Raw genomic sequence first — 18206 nt, 5'->3', positions numbered from 1 at the left:
TTTTACAAAAAAATCCACAGAAAACAGACTTTTAGCAGGAGCTGAGCATGAGAAATACCTACTGCAGAAGCCCCAAATTCTGTTTTCCCTGCTTTGCAATAAACATTTCCACTCAGTAAAACCAGTGCAAGTACATGGTGGTGATCTTAGCTCTTGGAACATTTCTGCTAATAGCGCTGAAAGGAAGAAAGTTATAATCTTTTCTTAAGCTGTTAGAAACAGAAGGTTTAATCACGTAGAAATTGATTGGATCCGTTTCCTATGAAACATTTTGCTTTAAGGCTCTTATTTACTGATTCCTCTCTTTTAACATTTGCATCAGCTGAACTGGGAAGGCGCTGCATTCCCAAAGAGTCTGAGAATCACATCCAAGAAGAAAATCTTTAAAATATCAAAATTAAGAAATGTAGTGTGAGCTCAGCTCTCAGTAATTAACTACTGCTGCTTTAAACAGCAACTCTTGCCAAACTGAGAATCAATTTTTTTTTTTTTAATATATAACGGTTCTTCTTCTAATTATAACCTAAGCATTCCTATTGCTTATCAGAGGCCAATACTGGCAGGAGATTTGCTTTTTATTATTAATAGTTCTAGCTGAACTGGAACTTCTACCCCCCAAAAAGTGCTGACTTCTTGTGTTACGCTCCACAGCCGAAACCAGACAAATGCACAGGATGGGAAATGGCAGAGGAAGATAATCCCCACCGCTGCCTTCAGTGAAGTCTGGAGACAACCACCACCATTTTCCGGCCAGTTTCTCTCCTTATTTTAAAACTTCTGCCTGAGTGAGGAAACTGCTCTCAGAAAGGCCACATGAGACGTAAAAAATAAAAAAAAAAGACTGATCTCAGGAAAAAAAGGAAATGTTGGACAAGATGACAACTCATTACATTTCAAAGAAAGCAAGCAAATCTACAGAGAGATGTTCGGCATGTGAGGAGCCCATCTGGCATATGCTAGCGTAGGAGTGCGAGAGCCCGGACTCCAGCCCAGGAGCAAGCTGGGGTTCATACCCACCTGTCTGGAACTCTTCTCAGAGCCTGATCTCCAAAGCCAAATACAAAACCTATGTAAAACAAACGCAGTTCCTCCTATGGCTGTTAGATGTTTCTCTGCATCTCTTAGAGCAGGAAGAGCACAGCCTCCCTGCAGCTCTCCTCCAACAACGCCAGGCCACCAGCAGACAGAAGTGAGCTGGGCTGGGGAGTCCTGCCCTTAGACCAGCACACCACCCTGCCACGTGAGGTACCACGATGAAGAAGGAAAGCCTTCCTCTCTGTCCTTAGCCTCCCTCTGCAGAATAGGTGAGGGAGCTCTGAAGCAAACAGCCCTGCTTTATGACTCGTAGCTAAGCTCAAAGCTGTTACACTTTGAGCATTTCTATGTGGTGAACTGTTTTCAAAAAAATAATTGTTCTTTCTCTGCTGAGATTCTATCCACAGTAGGCAATCCGACCCTGCAGCTTAAAGGAAGCAAGATTTCAGCTGCCTTTTAAAATAGGTTTGATATTAAAGATACTGCAGAGAAAAGAATAATAATAAAAGAGCCAAAGAGTGATGGAACCAACGTTGCACTAGCAAAACCAGTCAGCGGTCTCCAAACTGGATGGTACAAGGGCGATGGCACCTTCTCCATGTTCCTCACACTGCTTTCCAGAAGGAACTGGTCACGTCCCAAAGAGCCCACTGCAGCAGCGTCTTCATTCCCCAAACCTGTGTTTGCAATAAGCTGTGATCCAGGTGCCTTGAAAGTCCTCACAGCTCAAGAAAGGTGAAAGCTCAACAATTAGGTCTGCTCACCTTCTGCTGTGGTGGGTCTACCCAACCCTACAAGCCTGCTGGATTTGAGAACAGAGGCCAGACTCATTTGTAATCTAGGCACTTTAGCACACACTCAAATTAACAACATGTTTAGCTCTTTAGCGTTTTGGTTTTTTTTTTTTTTTTTTTTTTTTTTTTTTTTTTTTTTTTTTTTTAAACACATGTAAGCCTGACTCTTAATTGCATTAAAGTGGGCTTCAGTGGTGGCTTATGCCGATCCAAGTCAGAGCTGCCATTGCCCATCTCTCTCTTACTCAGGCCATCCTCTGCACAGCCCTGCCCCATATTAATGCTGCGTTCCTGCAATTTCACATTTTAGGCCTTTTTTTGCCTGATCTGTTTCTGATCACATCAGTTTCCTGGTGGCACAGGTGCTACTGCCAGTGTAAGGAAGAAGCAGGGACAGGTAGCTGGATTGGAGTGCCATTTCCTGATTTAAATTGGCTTAACCTGCTGTGGAAGCACAAAACAAAGCCTACAAAAAAGATGATTCTTTTTCTGCTTGTTTAGCTCCCTTGGTTGCCCTAAATCAATGAAGCCTAGGTGCCAGTATAATTTAATGGTCCTGTAACCCACACCTTAACTGCAGGAATAGACAGTCTTACCTGAGCCAGCTCAAAAGATAAAACAACAGAGACATGGTAGCAAAGGCGTCAGCTACTCAAAGAAATATTTGGAGCACCTGGTAGGCTTGTACTATCTTCACTGAAGCTTGAGTCACTGCACCATTACCCCAAAATAGCCAGCCAAAAGTTAAAGCAAGTGTCTCACAGGGCTGCTGCCACATCCTGACATCAGTGCTGGCAGCTCAGATCTTTCTCCTCTGATCAGTCAGTGTAAAGTAAGTTACAGTTCAAAGTTAAAAAACAAAACAAAATGAAAACCCCACACATTTTGTGGTCCCATAAATACTGCCAGGAAAAAAGAAAAAAGAGGACTGGACACAAATGAGACTCTAACCCATTCTCTGCTTCAGGCACAGGAGTCTCTTTATTGGGAATACATCTTCATTTATGGGGAATTTGAATGTTAAAATGCCCTGGTTGCATTAGTTCTGATTTATGGTTAAAGACTCCTGCATTTCATAGCATGTTTTAGGAAACAGAATGGTGTCGATGGACTCATTTGTTTTCTAAACAGTGAATCCACTATCTCATTTAATTTCTTCCCAACAGCTCTGTTCCTTATTGCCTGTGTGCAACCACAGTCTGGTGCTCAGTAAATAACAGAAAAGAGAGAAAAGAAAGGAAAGGCAAACTTAAAGGCAAACAAAATCATATTTCATCAGTGTTTAATGCCTGCCACTGGAGAAAGCTGTCTGTACACACTTACCGTCCGTGTGGACCCTCATTGTCGAGGCAGTGATGTCAGTTGTGATCGTAAAATAAGGAATCCACAGATCCTGCAACAGAGGAAGTCCTAATTTTACTAATATCTGTACCCTTGCACTGAAACTAAAACCCATGTCTAACATGGAAGGTGAAGCAACAACTTCTGTATCTTGATAGACAGAGCTAAACACAAATGCCTGCACAGATGGAGAAAAACAATAGCTGTGTTTAGGTTCACAATCTTTTTCCTTATGCAAACACTTCATGCAGAAACAAGGCAGACAAAACCCATGATTTTCTTTTCTTAATAGCAAAAAATACTTGTTCCAGAAGACTGTTCAGCACACAGAACAGTACAAAACTGCATCACTAAAACCAGAAATTTATCTTTTTTCATGATATTCGTTGTTCTTTCAGATGAAGTTTGCGGGTCTGATGATACTTTCATCTAAAGAGATCCCTAAGTTTTTAGTGCTGGAGGACAACGTGAAGGGAAGGCTCACCTTTAATGCACTCTTTTCTTATCCAGTATCCAGTAAGCACCTGCTTTTAGCCCCCCCTGGAGACAGGGCACTAAGCTAGACAGACATTTGATCTCATCCAGCATGGCCATTCTTGTGTTTTACTGAATCTTTTCCGCTCAAGGTGGTGTTTACCCATCACACAGAGCAAGTCTTTCGTAACTGCGTTCACCATGGATGGGCATCTGAACACTCAGATCCCCATGTCCTCAACCTAAGACTAGTGGACAGCATCTTCCTTGCCCCACTTCCTTAAACACCAGAGCCCAAGACAAAAGGGGGGAAAATGTATGTAGATCATGACCCTCTTTGAGCAATGTTTTTCCAGTCTAAATGACTTTCAAGTTGTATCTTATGGTGCTGAAGCTAGGAGTCTTTTCAGCAGTAGATGCAGAGCAATGCTGCTGAAGCCCAAAGTTGCCTAAGAGTCAAAGGGGACAATGTCAAACTCAGCAGCATTACCTACAGAAATGGAGCTAGATCTTCAAGATGACCTCAGAAGTTGCTTAAGATACTGCAGGGTAAAATAGCAATTAGTGAGGAGTGTGGAATATAATCTACCTAATAAGCAGGATGACATACAAAAAGAATGTCCTAATTAAACCTTTTACAAGTCTATTCAACAGGGGCTAGACAAAACCAACAAGCCCTGTTCCTGGGAGCAGAACTTCACATTTTGGTTTCCACAACATCTGTGCTCACATCCAACTAGCTGGAAAACTGAACGGGAGGTTGGTCTCCCAACTACATAGGAGATTGCTGGAGAAAGGATAGTTTTGGAAAGCCTTCATGGTATCTAGTGAGAACAGTAGCCCGCAAAAAGGACCTGTTTGAATAAAGTGAACTTATACCTAGAGAACAAGAGCTGATAGTTCTGTGTCAATCAGACACAGCTGAAGTAAGACTGGAAAGGCCAACCTGCTTCCCCTTCCAGCCAGCCTCTCACTCTTTTCATGGGACAAGTTGGCTGGGCCTTCTCTGGCATAGGTTTGATGTGCCTTAAATTCAGGTCAAAAAGGGTTTGGACTACAGCTGTCAGTACGAGCTCAGAAGTACCCCTTTTTTGCTCAGTCTGTATTTCTGGTATAAGCTTTTGTGCTGTTCAATAAGATATCCTGAATTGCCAAAAAGGAGCTTTTTTCTAGTGAGCTTAATCTCTTAAGCAGCTCTGCAAAGCTTCTGGCTGGAATTGGGAGGACTAACAGATGCTACAGAAGTATTACAATCCCATCTGGTATAAATGCCATAGGAGGGTGGATGAAGAAAGTGTGACTACAAGCATATTAGGGTGCTTCTCTGTGCTAAAGACATTCTGATGATTGTGGAACTCCATGCATCAACCACAGTTTAAGCAAAAATGGGGAAACAGGGAGAGAAACATATCATAGTATTCGTTTCATATTCATGGAAACACATGCCCGAAGGAAACCAAAATAAGACCTGCCACAGGGTAATACAGAAAACATGTTAGATTTTGTTTCGTTTATTTTGGGGGAGAGGGAGTTATTCAAGTTTGGAACAGGATTTGATAAAACTCTTCTTTGTGATCCCTCCCACCTGAACCTCCAGCTGAGATGACCTGCAAGAGAAATTTGTCTTTCTGGCAGATACGTGGCATGGGGGACAAAAATGAGAGCTTGGTGCTCCCCTGCAATACATACTCTGATCTGGTGCCTCCCTGCTTCTTTCAGAGGAACACTGCAGTGTCATCTGCTAGGAGCTGAAGAGTTAAGGCTCTGAATGAAGAAAGCTCATGTGTATTTAGATAGAAGGATGACTCCTATTCTGCTGACAGTGTCGTGTCCGGAAATCTATGTAAACACCAAGTTTCTGTAACTATGCTCTTTACTGGCAGAGGAGGAGCAAATGACATTCTCCTGCAGATGTCAGGAAGTACATTGACCAGAAATTCCATCCTCTCTCCGTTAGAGTTTCAGAGGAGGAATAGATGTATTTCGTGAGAAATACTTTCCAAGCACTCTGCCTCGGATTTGTGCGTGCTTTCCTGAAAGAACGTGCGTGATTCTTCTCTTGGAACGCCTTCTGCCCACATCTGGAGGAGCAGTCACGGGGGGCTGCTGGAAACCAGGGCTACCCCACAAACAACACTGCTGGGAATCGGAAGACACCTGCGTTACAAGGGTTGTCAGAGAGCAAGTTTAAGAGAAAATGGAAACCTCCCATTCAATGACAGAAATAACAGTGCAGTGTTGAGTGGTTAGACTTCCTAGCTCTAACGAAGCAGACTGACGAGGGCATGCATGAGAAGCACAGGCATGTCATCTCACAGCCACAGGTAGGAAAAGGAGGAGCTGGTCCAGTGTCTCCTGATTTTAAGCTTTTTATACGACCACAAAGACTATCGCCCAACAAGTAGAAAGTTCTGTTAAAATCAGCTTGGATACTCTGAGGAAGGAGCAGTTGTGGCCAATCATCCAAACAGAACCTGTGTTTGTAAAGCTGTAATTAACTCTTGTTAATATATATTTCCAATCGGAAAACATTGTGCTGTTCTCCCTCCTTTCCCCCAATCCACTCCACCAACTGATGAGAAAAATATAGGTGCCGATTTAGAGGGATTTTTTTTACATTTGCACAGCTTTCAGCTTCAATCTCTGCTGACATGACCAGTCAACTAATACTAACTTCATGAATTGTGATTAAGGGGTAGCTGCCTCTTTCCTTCCAGAGCTACATAACATCTCTTTATCTGATGGCAGACTTCCTGCATAAAAACATCCTCAGGCACAGACCGAAGGATTTAGTCTACGACACCACACACACACACACACACACACACACACACACACGCACAAAGAAGATGCTGTTGTATGCCTCAGAATTGGGTTTCTCTTGGACCAAACAATTTCCTTCCTGAGACCACAAGGTCAGAACAGATCATACAGTTACAGCTGTAGTACATAAGTCATAGTATCACAGGAAAGAAATCCACTGCGTCTTAAAGCCAAGCACAATATACTGGCTGCAGAAACCAAAAGGAGCAATGATAAGCCAGGAGGAGCAGGAGCCACCTAAGCTCAGAGATTTTCTTCCATTCTGTCATTCACTTCTTTTCACAGCTCTCTGCAGCGTTCTCCTAAGGCCCCACGCTGCACTGTACCATGTGTTTCCCAGAAGTGAAGGAGCCACCGTTCCCACCGAGTTAGCTGAGAGAAGACAGTGCTCAGCACCACCTGGAAGCTCTCGGTGCTCTGCTCCTTAGCCACGTCAAAGCAAGCAGAAGAGCTGTCCTAGTCATCAGAACCATGGGTTTTCCTGTCAGGCCATGCTTAAGCCAAATATAGGAGCTGAAGCGCCTCAGGAAGGGATAGGCATGATTAAGGAACTAACAGTGTGGTGGGTGCTGCGCAAATAACAAAACAGAAGTAATTTCAGTCCCAAAAAGACTTTCACTCTAAAGCCTGTTCATTTCCGACACCATCCACTCTGCCCAACAAAACGTTATTTTAAGCCACATACGATGATTAATCACTTACTTTCATATTTGCATTTATGTAGGGAATGTTGCAGGTTATGAAGCAAATTAACACTACATATATTTTAAACATATTTATTCAAAATAACCTTTTGCCAGGAGGATTCCAGACACAGGAATAATTTGGCTAAGACTGCAAATGAAGTAAGACTACAAGACTACCCAAGCCCTCTCTAAACTCGGTCACCTAGGAAGACAACCACTGATAATGCGCTTTATAAATTGCTACTGCTGCAGGAGGGATAGCGGAGGTTTTGAATGCAGCTATCAGCTCGGGCAGCCTGAGCAGTATCTAGCAATTACAGAAGGTCACCAGGCACAAAATACGAGACAAGAATCTTTGACGTTATTTCAATTTTCAATAGACTGCTCTTAAAAACTCACTTCATCTTCAAAAAACATTGCTGCTCTCCTAACGACCTTTTTCTGGAGTGCCCTATGGGTCTCTTAAACCTGACTTGCAGAAAAACAACGATAAAATAACCTCAGCAATTCTACTGCAGTGAAACAATCCTTACTTCTGCCTTCAAACAGCTAGATCTTTGTCAAACAGAACAGAGGCAGCTAAAACAAGTGATCTTCTCCACGTGTGCTTTCCAAAGTCACTAAAATGAGAGAAGAGCCTCCTTCCCCAACTCATGTAGCATCATGTTCACAGTTGTAACATGTAGTCAGTCAGCCCAGAGCCCCATATCTACTATGAGCATGAAAGAAAGATATTTCTGTTACTACAGAACACAGGGAAACCATGTGCCAGACAGAAACCGAACAAGCAACCTACCTCTATCTGCTTATCTTTGAAGATGTTGTTGATGCCATTGTTAAAAGAGGCTCCAGAAAACATAGAGGTTATTGGGTATGTCAAGTCTAGAATAGTCTTAAACACTGAATTCATATCCTAAAAGGAAGAGGAACATTTCAAAGGTTAATACATTCAAGAATCCATATTAATGTTATTCATATGCAATTCGAGACATCATATTGCAGATTCAAGCAGCAAACATGTGGAAGCATTGCTATCAGCAGCACAAAAATTGTCAAAGGCACAGAAATACAACTACGAAACCCTCACAACCAGTACCTCCTTGTAGGGCATCATAAATTTAAAACAAAAAACAAACTTCCTAGCCGATCTGTAATAAGGCTATGGAATAGTGTGTATTTGCATTACTTCATTCCTACCCCTAGAACAAAACTTCACTCAGAAACAGTGCATGTGGTCCCAGGTTTCTGCCTTAAAAAATGCACATGAATTAATTCTTGACTTATTTTTTCCATTATACACAAAGATATTAGTTATCCTTGCTTCATAATCCCATCAAGTTGAAACTTCGGCGCATCTAAAAATTTTTCACATTGTATGTGCAGTTTATCCATGTGGAAATGAAATTATAAATCTGTAACATAAGAATTGATATAAAAACCTGTACATCTGTTCTCATTTTTCGGATCATGCCTTCATTTTATCCCAGGCTTAAATCCCTTATCTGGCTCGGTGTAAGCACTTACGAAAAAACATGTGTATGACTCTTTGGGGCTACAAGAGGTTTAATTAATTCTCACTTCAAAGAGCTTTAAAACATCCTCTCTATATATTAGTGCAAAATTATTTTTCATTCCAAAGTCAGTTCCCGGGGTCTTTACTTGCTGCTTGGTAGTCAGCACTTTGGTGCTAAAGTGGGCACTTTTCGTAAGCCACATTTAAAAAATATTAGGTTTCCTAAAGCAGTCTAGATATCCATTATATTACATAACAGTGGGCAGGCGCTGTCAAATGTAACATCTGTATACTGTAATTAGGCTTTCCACAGATTCTTTTCTTCATTTCAGTGTATTACATCTTTGCACTAACCTACAAGACAAAAATGAAGAAAATACCTGAACTAATTTAATGGCCCAAGCAGCACGATAGCCACTTTTATTTGCTCCATAACCACAGTATTGGTCTCAGCACCTGACAAACCCTAACAAAATTCAAAGCCCAAATATATGATGCCACATTCAATTAAAATAGAAGCAAAAAAATTAACTCTTTCACAATTAAACAGGTTTTTGTTAGATAAAATGTGTCTATTAGGTGAAATACTTTATGGTCTCTTTATGGTCTCTTTATTTTAAGAGACAGACACCTCAACAGACAATATAGTGCCATCTGCACCCAGAGAGCTGCTGCATGAGACAGCCTCTAAAATTGCTGTGATCAACATCTGGCCTTGGCTTTATTCTAGCAGTGATTTAAAGACGAGCTGGATTAGCCTACATTGCCATGCTGCATTTACACATCTGAGATATCTGCCCAGATAAAACACGAAACCAAGCGCACGCACACCAAAAAAGAAAAAAAAAAGGCTTAAAAAAAGTATACAAACAGGAAACTTGGCGCTTACAAACCTGTCCACTTCATTCAGGTTCTCATTTTCGACTCTGATGGGATGAAGACAGTATGTCAACCTAATTACCAACACGCTCCTCACCACTTCAGAGCTAAACGGAATTATTTTTGTACATAAAGCAAGGATTTGGTCTCCGACAGTACTCGGGAACAATTAATTCGGGGGAAGAGGAATTTACAAAAATTCTGTTATTTAACACTAAAGAAAGGTTTCTCCAACTCAGCCCCATGCATCAGGCAAATGATCTTTATAATGCTGGGCCTCTACGCTTTCCATGCAATTAATGCCCACAATAGTCTTGCACACGAAATAAAGGCTTCTAATTAATGGCTAGTTCTTAATATTCTCATTTCTCACGTTTGGAAGATGCCCTTTTCATAGATGCTGATGGCAAACAGCTTCCCTCAGCCTGCCGAGAATAGCTGCTATCCCCTCCCCTCCGCCAGATAAATGGAGCTAAAAATCACCCTTTGGAAAGGCAGTCGGAGCCTTATGACTTGTGCTGCCCACCAGCATGAAGGGCAACATCTTCACCTCCAAGAAAAAAGCTTCTGGTCCCTCAAGAGCGATGATGGGGAGTGCAGCCCCTCAGTGGTGCTACCACTTCTCATGGAGGAGAGCAGATATTTTGCAATTCTCCACAAACGTCTCCAATGATTTCATTTTCTACGGCTTTGCTGCAACGTAAGCTTTCTTTTAATAAAGACCTTCAATAAAAAGATTATTTTTTAAAAGCTACCCCAATGTATAACGCAACTTCAGCAAGGAAGGGACACACAGACATGACAAGGGGCAATAGGGAAAACTGAATTGTGATCTCTGGCTATTTTGTATTTTGATGCACAAAGGTTGTAAACCGGGGTCAATAAGCCAAGGCCACTCCCAGGGCTTTTCAGTGCTCCCAAGTGCAGAAAAAAAGAAAGCATCAAGGTTACAGGGAAAACTTTTTGCAAGAACAAAAGATTAGAAAAATTGTAAACAGATTAAATATTTCAGAAAGTACTAGAAATAGCATCCAGAACTGCTTTCAGAGCCTTTTCAGTGTTCACATATGAAGTTTTAATGAACCAAGCAAAGGAATTTGCAACGAAAAATAAGTTAAAGGAAAAATAAATGCATAATTCACAGCAACAGTGTCAGATCAACAGCATTACAGGGATATATTTATCCCAAAAGCAAGATGCTGGAAGTTCAGGTTTGAAGGTAAACTATTAAGAAATCTAAGAAATGAAGAGAAAAAGAATTCATACTTGGAATGTGAAGAAAGCTTAGCCATCTCTTAGAGTAAGGTAAAGAACAGAATAAATAAATATATGTTTAAATTCAGTTTCAGATGTTTTGATCCTATAACATTAACATGCCGTCTTTATAACCATTCGTGCACACAGTTGCTACAGGACAGAAGTAGGGCGGTTTGGTGACTTAATGGGACGCTGCAAAGCAATAGACACTTTGGGGTGTTTTGTGCAACCTTTTATCTGAAGTTCCCAAATCCTAACACTTGATTTGGGGTGTTGAAATTTTACCTCGAATAACACACTAATTGATAATTATGAACTGTGAGCCCTATGCATACACAAAAATAGATTTTATCTGTACCTTTTGGTACAGCAATTTTATATTTTTTAAGATTTAATACAACCATGCCCAATTATTTTCATCTCCTGTTGTTAATAATCTCAAATACCAAATTTAATCTTAAAGGCCACCAGAGGAAATACTTCAGCTGGCTTACAAAGGGAAACCAGTCTGGCCTGTTTCAATTTTTGTAAGCGGAGAAACCTAAAAAAACCCCCAATGAATAAAACCAAAAAAAAAAAAAAAAAGAAGGTAGAGGAAGTTTTTAAAATGCAATTAAAAAGCAGCAAGCGCCAGCAGAGAGCACCTTGGCAGGCCAATGAAGTCCTCCAGCAGCCCTGGGCTGAAAGACACCCAAAGCAGGTTCTCTGCTGCGCCTTATCAACCACATTTATAAGACAAAACAATTCCACATTCATTTACACGCAGTTCATCATTAACTTGCGACTTCTTTAAGATTTGTAGTGCACTTAAAAGCTCCTTTACCTCGTATTACATTTTGCCTTGCCCAAAGCAGTGCTAAGCCACTGTAATAGAGACCCCCTTCACCTGAGGTCTGGGACCAGCTTAGTTTTCCGCTCTCCTCTGGGCGGCAGGTATCTTTCCCTCAGCATCCTGCCTGGTATTCGTGCCAATATAGTTTGCCCACTCATCTCTGAGTTTGTGTTTGCTTGCGCGGATCTGTACTTGTATCTGTTGTTATACAGGAAGATCTGGCATACAAACGCGATAAAACAGTGTAGGATGCAAAGTCAGCTACAAAACAAGGCACCTACCAATTCTGCTCCCCCTCCGACGTCCCCAGTGAAAGTACCGTTGGTGGCCCCCGGCACGTGGGCATCGCACCCGTGCTCACTAACCTCACTGCTTCGCCATGCACGGCAGTCCCGTGCTGCCTCCCACGCTCTTCCTCAGCCAGCGGCCACTTCTGCAGCGTTCGCAAGCCATCCTCAACCTGCACCAAGTCCCACCAGCGCTAGGGATCTGGGCATAGCCTTGTTAGGGCAGACAGCAACCTTCTTCCCCCAAATTACAGATGTAATGGTTCAAGAAAAGTATCAGGATACAGTTAGACAGCAGCGTGATCCAAGCTGGGGCACAGCTGATGATTCTGCCCTCGCCCTCCCCGTGCCAGCACGGCAACCTCTGCAGCCGGCAGCTCGAGTTGCTGGGCTGGCCAGAAAGAAACGCATGGCCACGAAAGCAAGAAGTTTGGCCAGATCAGCTCCTCGAGCCACGGTATCTCCCAATGCAGGAGTACTAGAGCAGTTTCCACCATGTGTGGAAACCCAAGAGCTGCGTTTTGTTTTGCTGTTTAACGAAAGGTGCAGAAGAAACAGCGGCAGTACACAGTAACTAAGCTGGCTGGTTATTTCCATACCCCTCTGTATTGTGACAAAGCAAAGTCATTTGTTTCTTGGCTGCCTCGTTAGGGCCAGAAATCACATCAAATTACAAACATCCTTTCCCCTGTCCTCAAGTATACTACTAGAGAGATGCCAATTTCTAAAAATACCTAAAAGAGAAATGCCTGCAGGACAAAACCACCATTTATTCTGGTGGTTAAAAACAAACCAGAGTTATCCAACCCATCACAATGGAGACATTTCAAAAACTAATACCCCCGTAGGCAAGAGCAGCTAGGCTGCAAGGTTTTGCCCAAAGAGCACTCAACGATAACCTTCACCAGCACAAGCTAACAAGCACGAGAGCAGCTGAACTGGCCAAACCTACAGCATGTTTTTGCATAACGCTGGCTTCATGAAATACACTGCTCAAAGCATCCCTTGCACCAGCCCAGCTGGTACCTGCTGGACTGATCCTCTTTGGCAAGGGTGCTGCTCCTGAGACCAGCATGAATGGTCCTGCAAGCTTTGGACACTGGGAATGTGGGGCTTATCTGCTAGGTTTGTCACTCAGAGGAGCAGCCTCTCATATGCTTGGTCCTTTCAGGTGGATCTTCTATAAACTTCTAACAAATCTCAGCCACTACTATTACAGAGCTGGTGCTTAGTGAAAGGAGCCACTCTCCTTGCTCAGGCAACAGTTGCTGTAACACAGTGCAACGGAAAACAACTGGGAATAGCTGGCGTTAAAGAGATTTACAGTCCCTCAAACTACTTTGTGCTTTATCTGTAATGCTGAGCTTGGAGAGAGGGTTTCTATTCTTCTCTTCAGACTAAAATGCAAACATTTTGCTGGACTGGGCCTCAGAGCATGCCATTAAAAGTGAAAAGGGCTTCAAACAGAGCAGTGGGGTTTGGGGGGGTGGGGTTGTTTATTTTTTTAATCTTTGATGCATTTTGACAGGCCATTCTCAGACACTTGAACAATTCCTGGTTTGGATGGGGACCTGGCAAATTTGTCAGAATAATCATAAAAATCTCACGTAAATCCATTCTTCACTAACAAGATGAAATCTTTGCTCTAAGAGGCTGGAGGAGAGGTTAACTATCGTTTCATCTACGGATTTCAAGGTACGAATACCTGAGCAGTCTGAGTAGATAGGCTAGGTGAAAGCCCACCCTCCCCTTTGGGAAACAGTCTTTGAGTTTTGCAGTTTGTGCTCAGAAGTTAATCAACAGATTGGATTTCTTTGTTTCATCTTTAATTATTGCTGGTAACAGCAAGTGTGCTTCCCAGTGAGGCTGGTGAGCTCACGAGTGGCAATCACGGAGATGCAAAAAAAAAACCCAGGATTTCCAACTCTACGTCACCACATGTATGGAGCAGACCTGATGCTCCTCCTGTTTCTCCAAGGTAAGAAGCAAAAGGAGATAATCCTCTGGACAAATGCATGGAGGAAAACGCCATTAATCCAAACTAACTATTAAATACAAGAGCAACTGAGAGAAGTTAGTGAGCCACAAATTGCTGGGGGCTAGGAAAACGTGACAGGGAGGAATCGCCACATGCTTGCCCCGCTGAGATGATATTCCATAGGCATTTGAGAGCGACCAGTGCGTGAGATAAGAGTCCAAGGCTAAATGGATCTCTGCTACAATTAAATTCAGTTGTCCTTATATCCTTAACCTCAAGCTTCTCCCAAAACCCTTCCAGTTCCAGCACTCTGTACTGCAGAACGATTTGGGTTCAAGGTGCTCCTCAACATAGCCAGCCCAGCTCCTATTTCCCCCTAAAACTAAAGATGTAAATGGAACCAGAGCTCAATCCAGCTTGGAAAATTCCTCATGTTGCTTGCCTTTCAACAAGAAAAAAACAACATGGAAACTTGGTTTTCATATGAACAATACAAAAGTGAAATCATGCTGTATCTGGCAAATTCCAGAAATAATGCTAACCTTTACCATTAAATCAACTTTAGCTAGTGTAACTTGGTGCTAGTACAATTTTCCCCCAACATCCTATTAATAAGTGAATTCACACACAATCTAGAAGTTGCTGTTTAAAACAACCTCAGCTATAAGAATACGATTTTGTGTGTATTATACATTTAAGTTAAAAATTTCTCCTGACACAGAGTACCATCACTCTGGGATTCTCAGGCCACAATCAAACATTTTGATCTTATTTAGTTTAGAGAAGGATTACCTCTGTCAATCAGTTCCACTGAAAAATGACAGCATGTGAGAACGAAAGAGAGAAAATTATACAAAGGAGAAACACATTTGTTGAGAGTTGGAAAGGAAAAGGATTCCAGAACACAAAAAGAAAAGAAACAGAAGATAAGCACAGGCTAACACACTTAAACAATATAATTCTACATTCGTACTGTGACTAGAGCTTGCGCAGGAGGGAAAAAAAATTAAAAAATAAGAAAAAAACACCATCAAGCATCTGGATCTTGCCCTCCTCAGGAGCTCACATCACCACAGCTTGCCAGTATCATGGTGAAAAGCTTTTAAAATTCACTCCCTTTATGCCAGGCAGGGGCCCCGTTTGACACATGGACACAGAAGCGCGGAAGGCAGCACTTTCCTTGGATGACTACTTGTGCACTGCTGTGTGTACTAGGGCTTGCGTTTAAACTCTCGCGCTCCATCTGAGAGGATAAACACAACATTTCAAGTTCTTACCATGGCCCACTGCCTAGCTTTGATCCTCATCTGATTGTAGCTACGTTCTTCAGCATACAAGGCGCTCATAAAAGCTCCAATCGATGTTCCTCCAATCATGTCTACAGGGATGCCAGCTTCAATCAGCGCTCTGATAACTCCCACTTGGGAGCAGCCCCTGTGCCAAGTAGAGAAAAGACATTATCAGACAAACAGCCACTGAAAGAACAAAAACATGAACGCTGTTTTCTAAAGGAACTCAAGCGTGGATGGGCTGAACTGCCAATCTGTTACTAAACAAGCATCAATGGCAGAAAAAGAGAGTCATGAATGCAAAAAATTTTCTGAAAAGATTTCCTGAGGAGCCTAGGAAATACGGACCACCTAGTCTGACTTCAGTATGAAAGCCAGCGATACAAAAACAGCAGCAAAGAATCAAACTAGTTATGAGGGAAAGTCATATGAGGGAAAAGTCAGCATGGTTTTAAGGGAACGGCGCATCAAGAATCTACTAGAGTTCTTCTAAAGGAGTCAAAGACCACGGGATAAGCAGGAATCAGTGATACCCACCACAGCTAGATTTCAAAGACCTTTCAGCAAGATTCTTTTCCAATGATTCTTCAAGAAACTCTGCCATCCTGGGATCACAGGACAGGTCATCGCATGGGTTAATAATGAATTCAAAGATGGAAAACAAAGAGCAAGAAGAGACAAACAGTTTTCAGATGGAAGGAACTTAGTTTAGCACGCAGACCTAGAAAAAGGGCAAATGGGGAGGCAACGTTTGAGGATGATACAAATTCCTTCAGGATAATCAAGTCTGCAAGATTCCTTGATTACAAGAGCTGCAAAAAGATCTTGCAGCAGTAAAGGAGTCAGGTGATAAAACAACAGATAAAACTCAGTGCTGACACAACAAGGGAAGACCAAAGTAGCAACGCCCATACAGCAGTGAGCTCTAAATTAGCTACACTCACACACAGATTTTGGAACTGCTCAGGATATTCTTTGAATAATACTAACCTCTTGTTCAGCAGAATTTAAAAAGGCAAATAAAAGAAACCTGAATAAAACAGAAGACATAAGAATGTAAATACAGGAGGCACCTGCATCCTGAGAACTGTGAGCAAGCTCAGACTTCTCATCCCTAAAAGGATATAGTAGAATCGAATTGACAGGAAGAAGCGATAGGTAGAACACAGGCAAGAAACACATGATCTGAACCAGCATGGTGGTTCGTACAAACAGCTCTTACAAACAGCTCTCCCCTAATGGGAGAGGGATCCCTGTCCACCCTGCAAAACCATTACCTAAGCAGAGAAGTTAGAAATCGAGGCTGATCGCCTTCTTATCGGTGCAAAATTACAGCCTCCAGTTTCAAATGCTTTGTCCAATAAACACTAAACGTGTCAATTAGTTCACTCCACCTGGATGGATGTTTTGCAGTCTAAGGCACACAGCTGTAAAGTCTTCCTTGCCCCATTTTCATCCATTCTTCTGTTGCCCCTCAGTTTGCTCTATTTACGTCCTCTTTCCCCTTGCTGTTTACATCCTATAAATACTTGCTAACAGCTGCCAAGTCCACCGTAGGTGTCATTTGGCCGAGCTATGCTGAATGCATTCTTTCCATCCAAGCAAATCCCCTCCAGCTGCTGAAATGCTTTGAGACAGGTTCTCAGTTACATTGGTGTAAATGACTTCAATGACAGATCTGCACTGGTGAAATACAAGAGCAGAAAGGGGCTCATTTAGTTTTCCCCTCCAAATTCTCCTTCCCCTCCTCTACTATTGCTTCTTTTCATAAGATGCCCAAGTTAAAAGAACTATAACTTTATCCCTGCCAGAGAAGCCCACTGTTTTTAGGCCTCTAGATGGTAGCTATTGTCACAATCTGCTGCTTCTGCTTGGTACTCACGCGTGCTTTATCCCTGTGTCCAAGTCATTAGCTGATACTGATTTTGCTGATGGACAGACCTTGCGCTATGAAACTTGCTTTCTGGAGAAAGCCTACATCATATGGATCCGTTAAGACACATTAAGAACTTTAAAGCATTTCACTTGTTGGAGGGCAATTTTCAATTGGCCAGGACTAGCTCCAGACCAGATTGCCTCCCTTTAACTTCTTCCAAAACTGGATCTCCTTATTCCAACATTAATGTGTCCATAAATTAAAAGGGATTTGATGTGATCATTCTAGATTTATTTTTTACTTTGCTGTATGAGGGCCCTGAATAAATAAAGATCATTATTACTTCCACTGGCAAGCCATCACCTCTGTTCCTTGCATCAGCCAAGTCCCTGGCAAGGTTACTTTCTTCCAGCTGAACGTCAACAGCAACATAACTCCAAAAGATGCATCGGTGTCAAAGCACTGACCTGTAAGGTGGGAATGAAAGTACTTTTCTTGCTCTGAAAGGGATCTCCTATCAACTGCCAGATTAAATTATGTATCATTTATACAAGACTACAAAGCTGACTGTTCCTGTTCCAGCATCCTTAACAGGTTTGTGACTGAACGTATTCGTGCAACCTAAAATCCTGAGGAAAGGCAAGTGTGCCTGAACCCACTCCATTTCTCCATATATCAACTGGCCTGCTAAAAGAGATGACTACTTCTACATGTTTTTCCCTGCTTATAGCTTTAGGACTTCACTACTCCAGCAACACCACTACAGGAAACTTCTCAACGACTCGCCGAAGTTGGTTCGTTCTTGGCCACTTCTTCACAGCTTACAGCATACGTAAACAAGGGCACGCTGCCAAGGGAAGCTGTGTGCAGAAGCAGGCGGTTTGCCAAGCGGCACGCATCCTGCTCACTGACAGCTCGCTGGTGCCTCACGTATAGCCAGTGTGGGCTCATACTACAACAGACGAGGAAAAGAAATTCAAGCCAGGAGCTAGGTCCCATGCTAGCCGCCAGCAACAGAGACAGGGTCCCAGCGCACAGGAAACGGGGATCACATGCCTCTTGTAATCCCAGGCACATTTTCACAGGGGACCTGTCCCCATTTAGGGCAACACGTGAGAATACAAGTGTTCGGCATGCAAAGC

General features: G+C 42.4%; 1 protein-coding gene across 1 annotated transcript in view; it reads right to left on the bottom strand.

The window, feature by feature from the left end:
- Positions 1 to 18206, bottom strand: part of PNPLA7 (patatin like phospholipase domain containing 7) — a 131980-nt gene that overhangs the window by 21877 nt on the left and 91897 nt on the right. Inside the window, exons 27-29 of the mRNA XM_026113824.2 lie at positions 15177 to 15333; positions 7950 to 8066; positions 3153 to 3222 (exon numbers count right to left, since the gene is read on the bottom strand). Of these exons, the coding sequence (XP_025969609.1) occupies positions 3153 to 3222; positions 7950 to 8066; positions 15177 to 15333 (344 nt within the window). The remainder of the gene's footprint in view (positions 1 to 3152; positions 3223 to 7949; positions 8067 to 15176; positions 15334 to 18206) is intronic.

The sequence above is a fragment of the Dromaius novaehollandiae genome, chromosome 20 (genome assembly GCF_036370855.1).
Source record: "Dromaius novaehollandiae isolate bDroNov1 chromosome 20, bDroNov1.hap1, whole genome shotgun sequence".
Lineage (NCBI taxonomy): Eukaryota > Metazoa > Chordata > Aves > Casuariiformes > Dromaiidae > Dromaius > Dromaius novaehollandiae.
The sequence above is the reverse complement of the archived record's forward strand: the minus strand, read 5'-3'. Positions and strand labels throughout refer to the sequence as shown.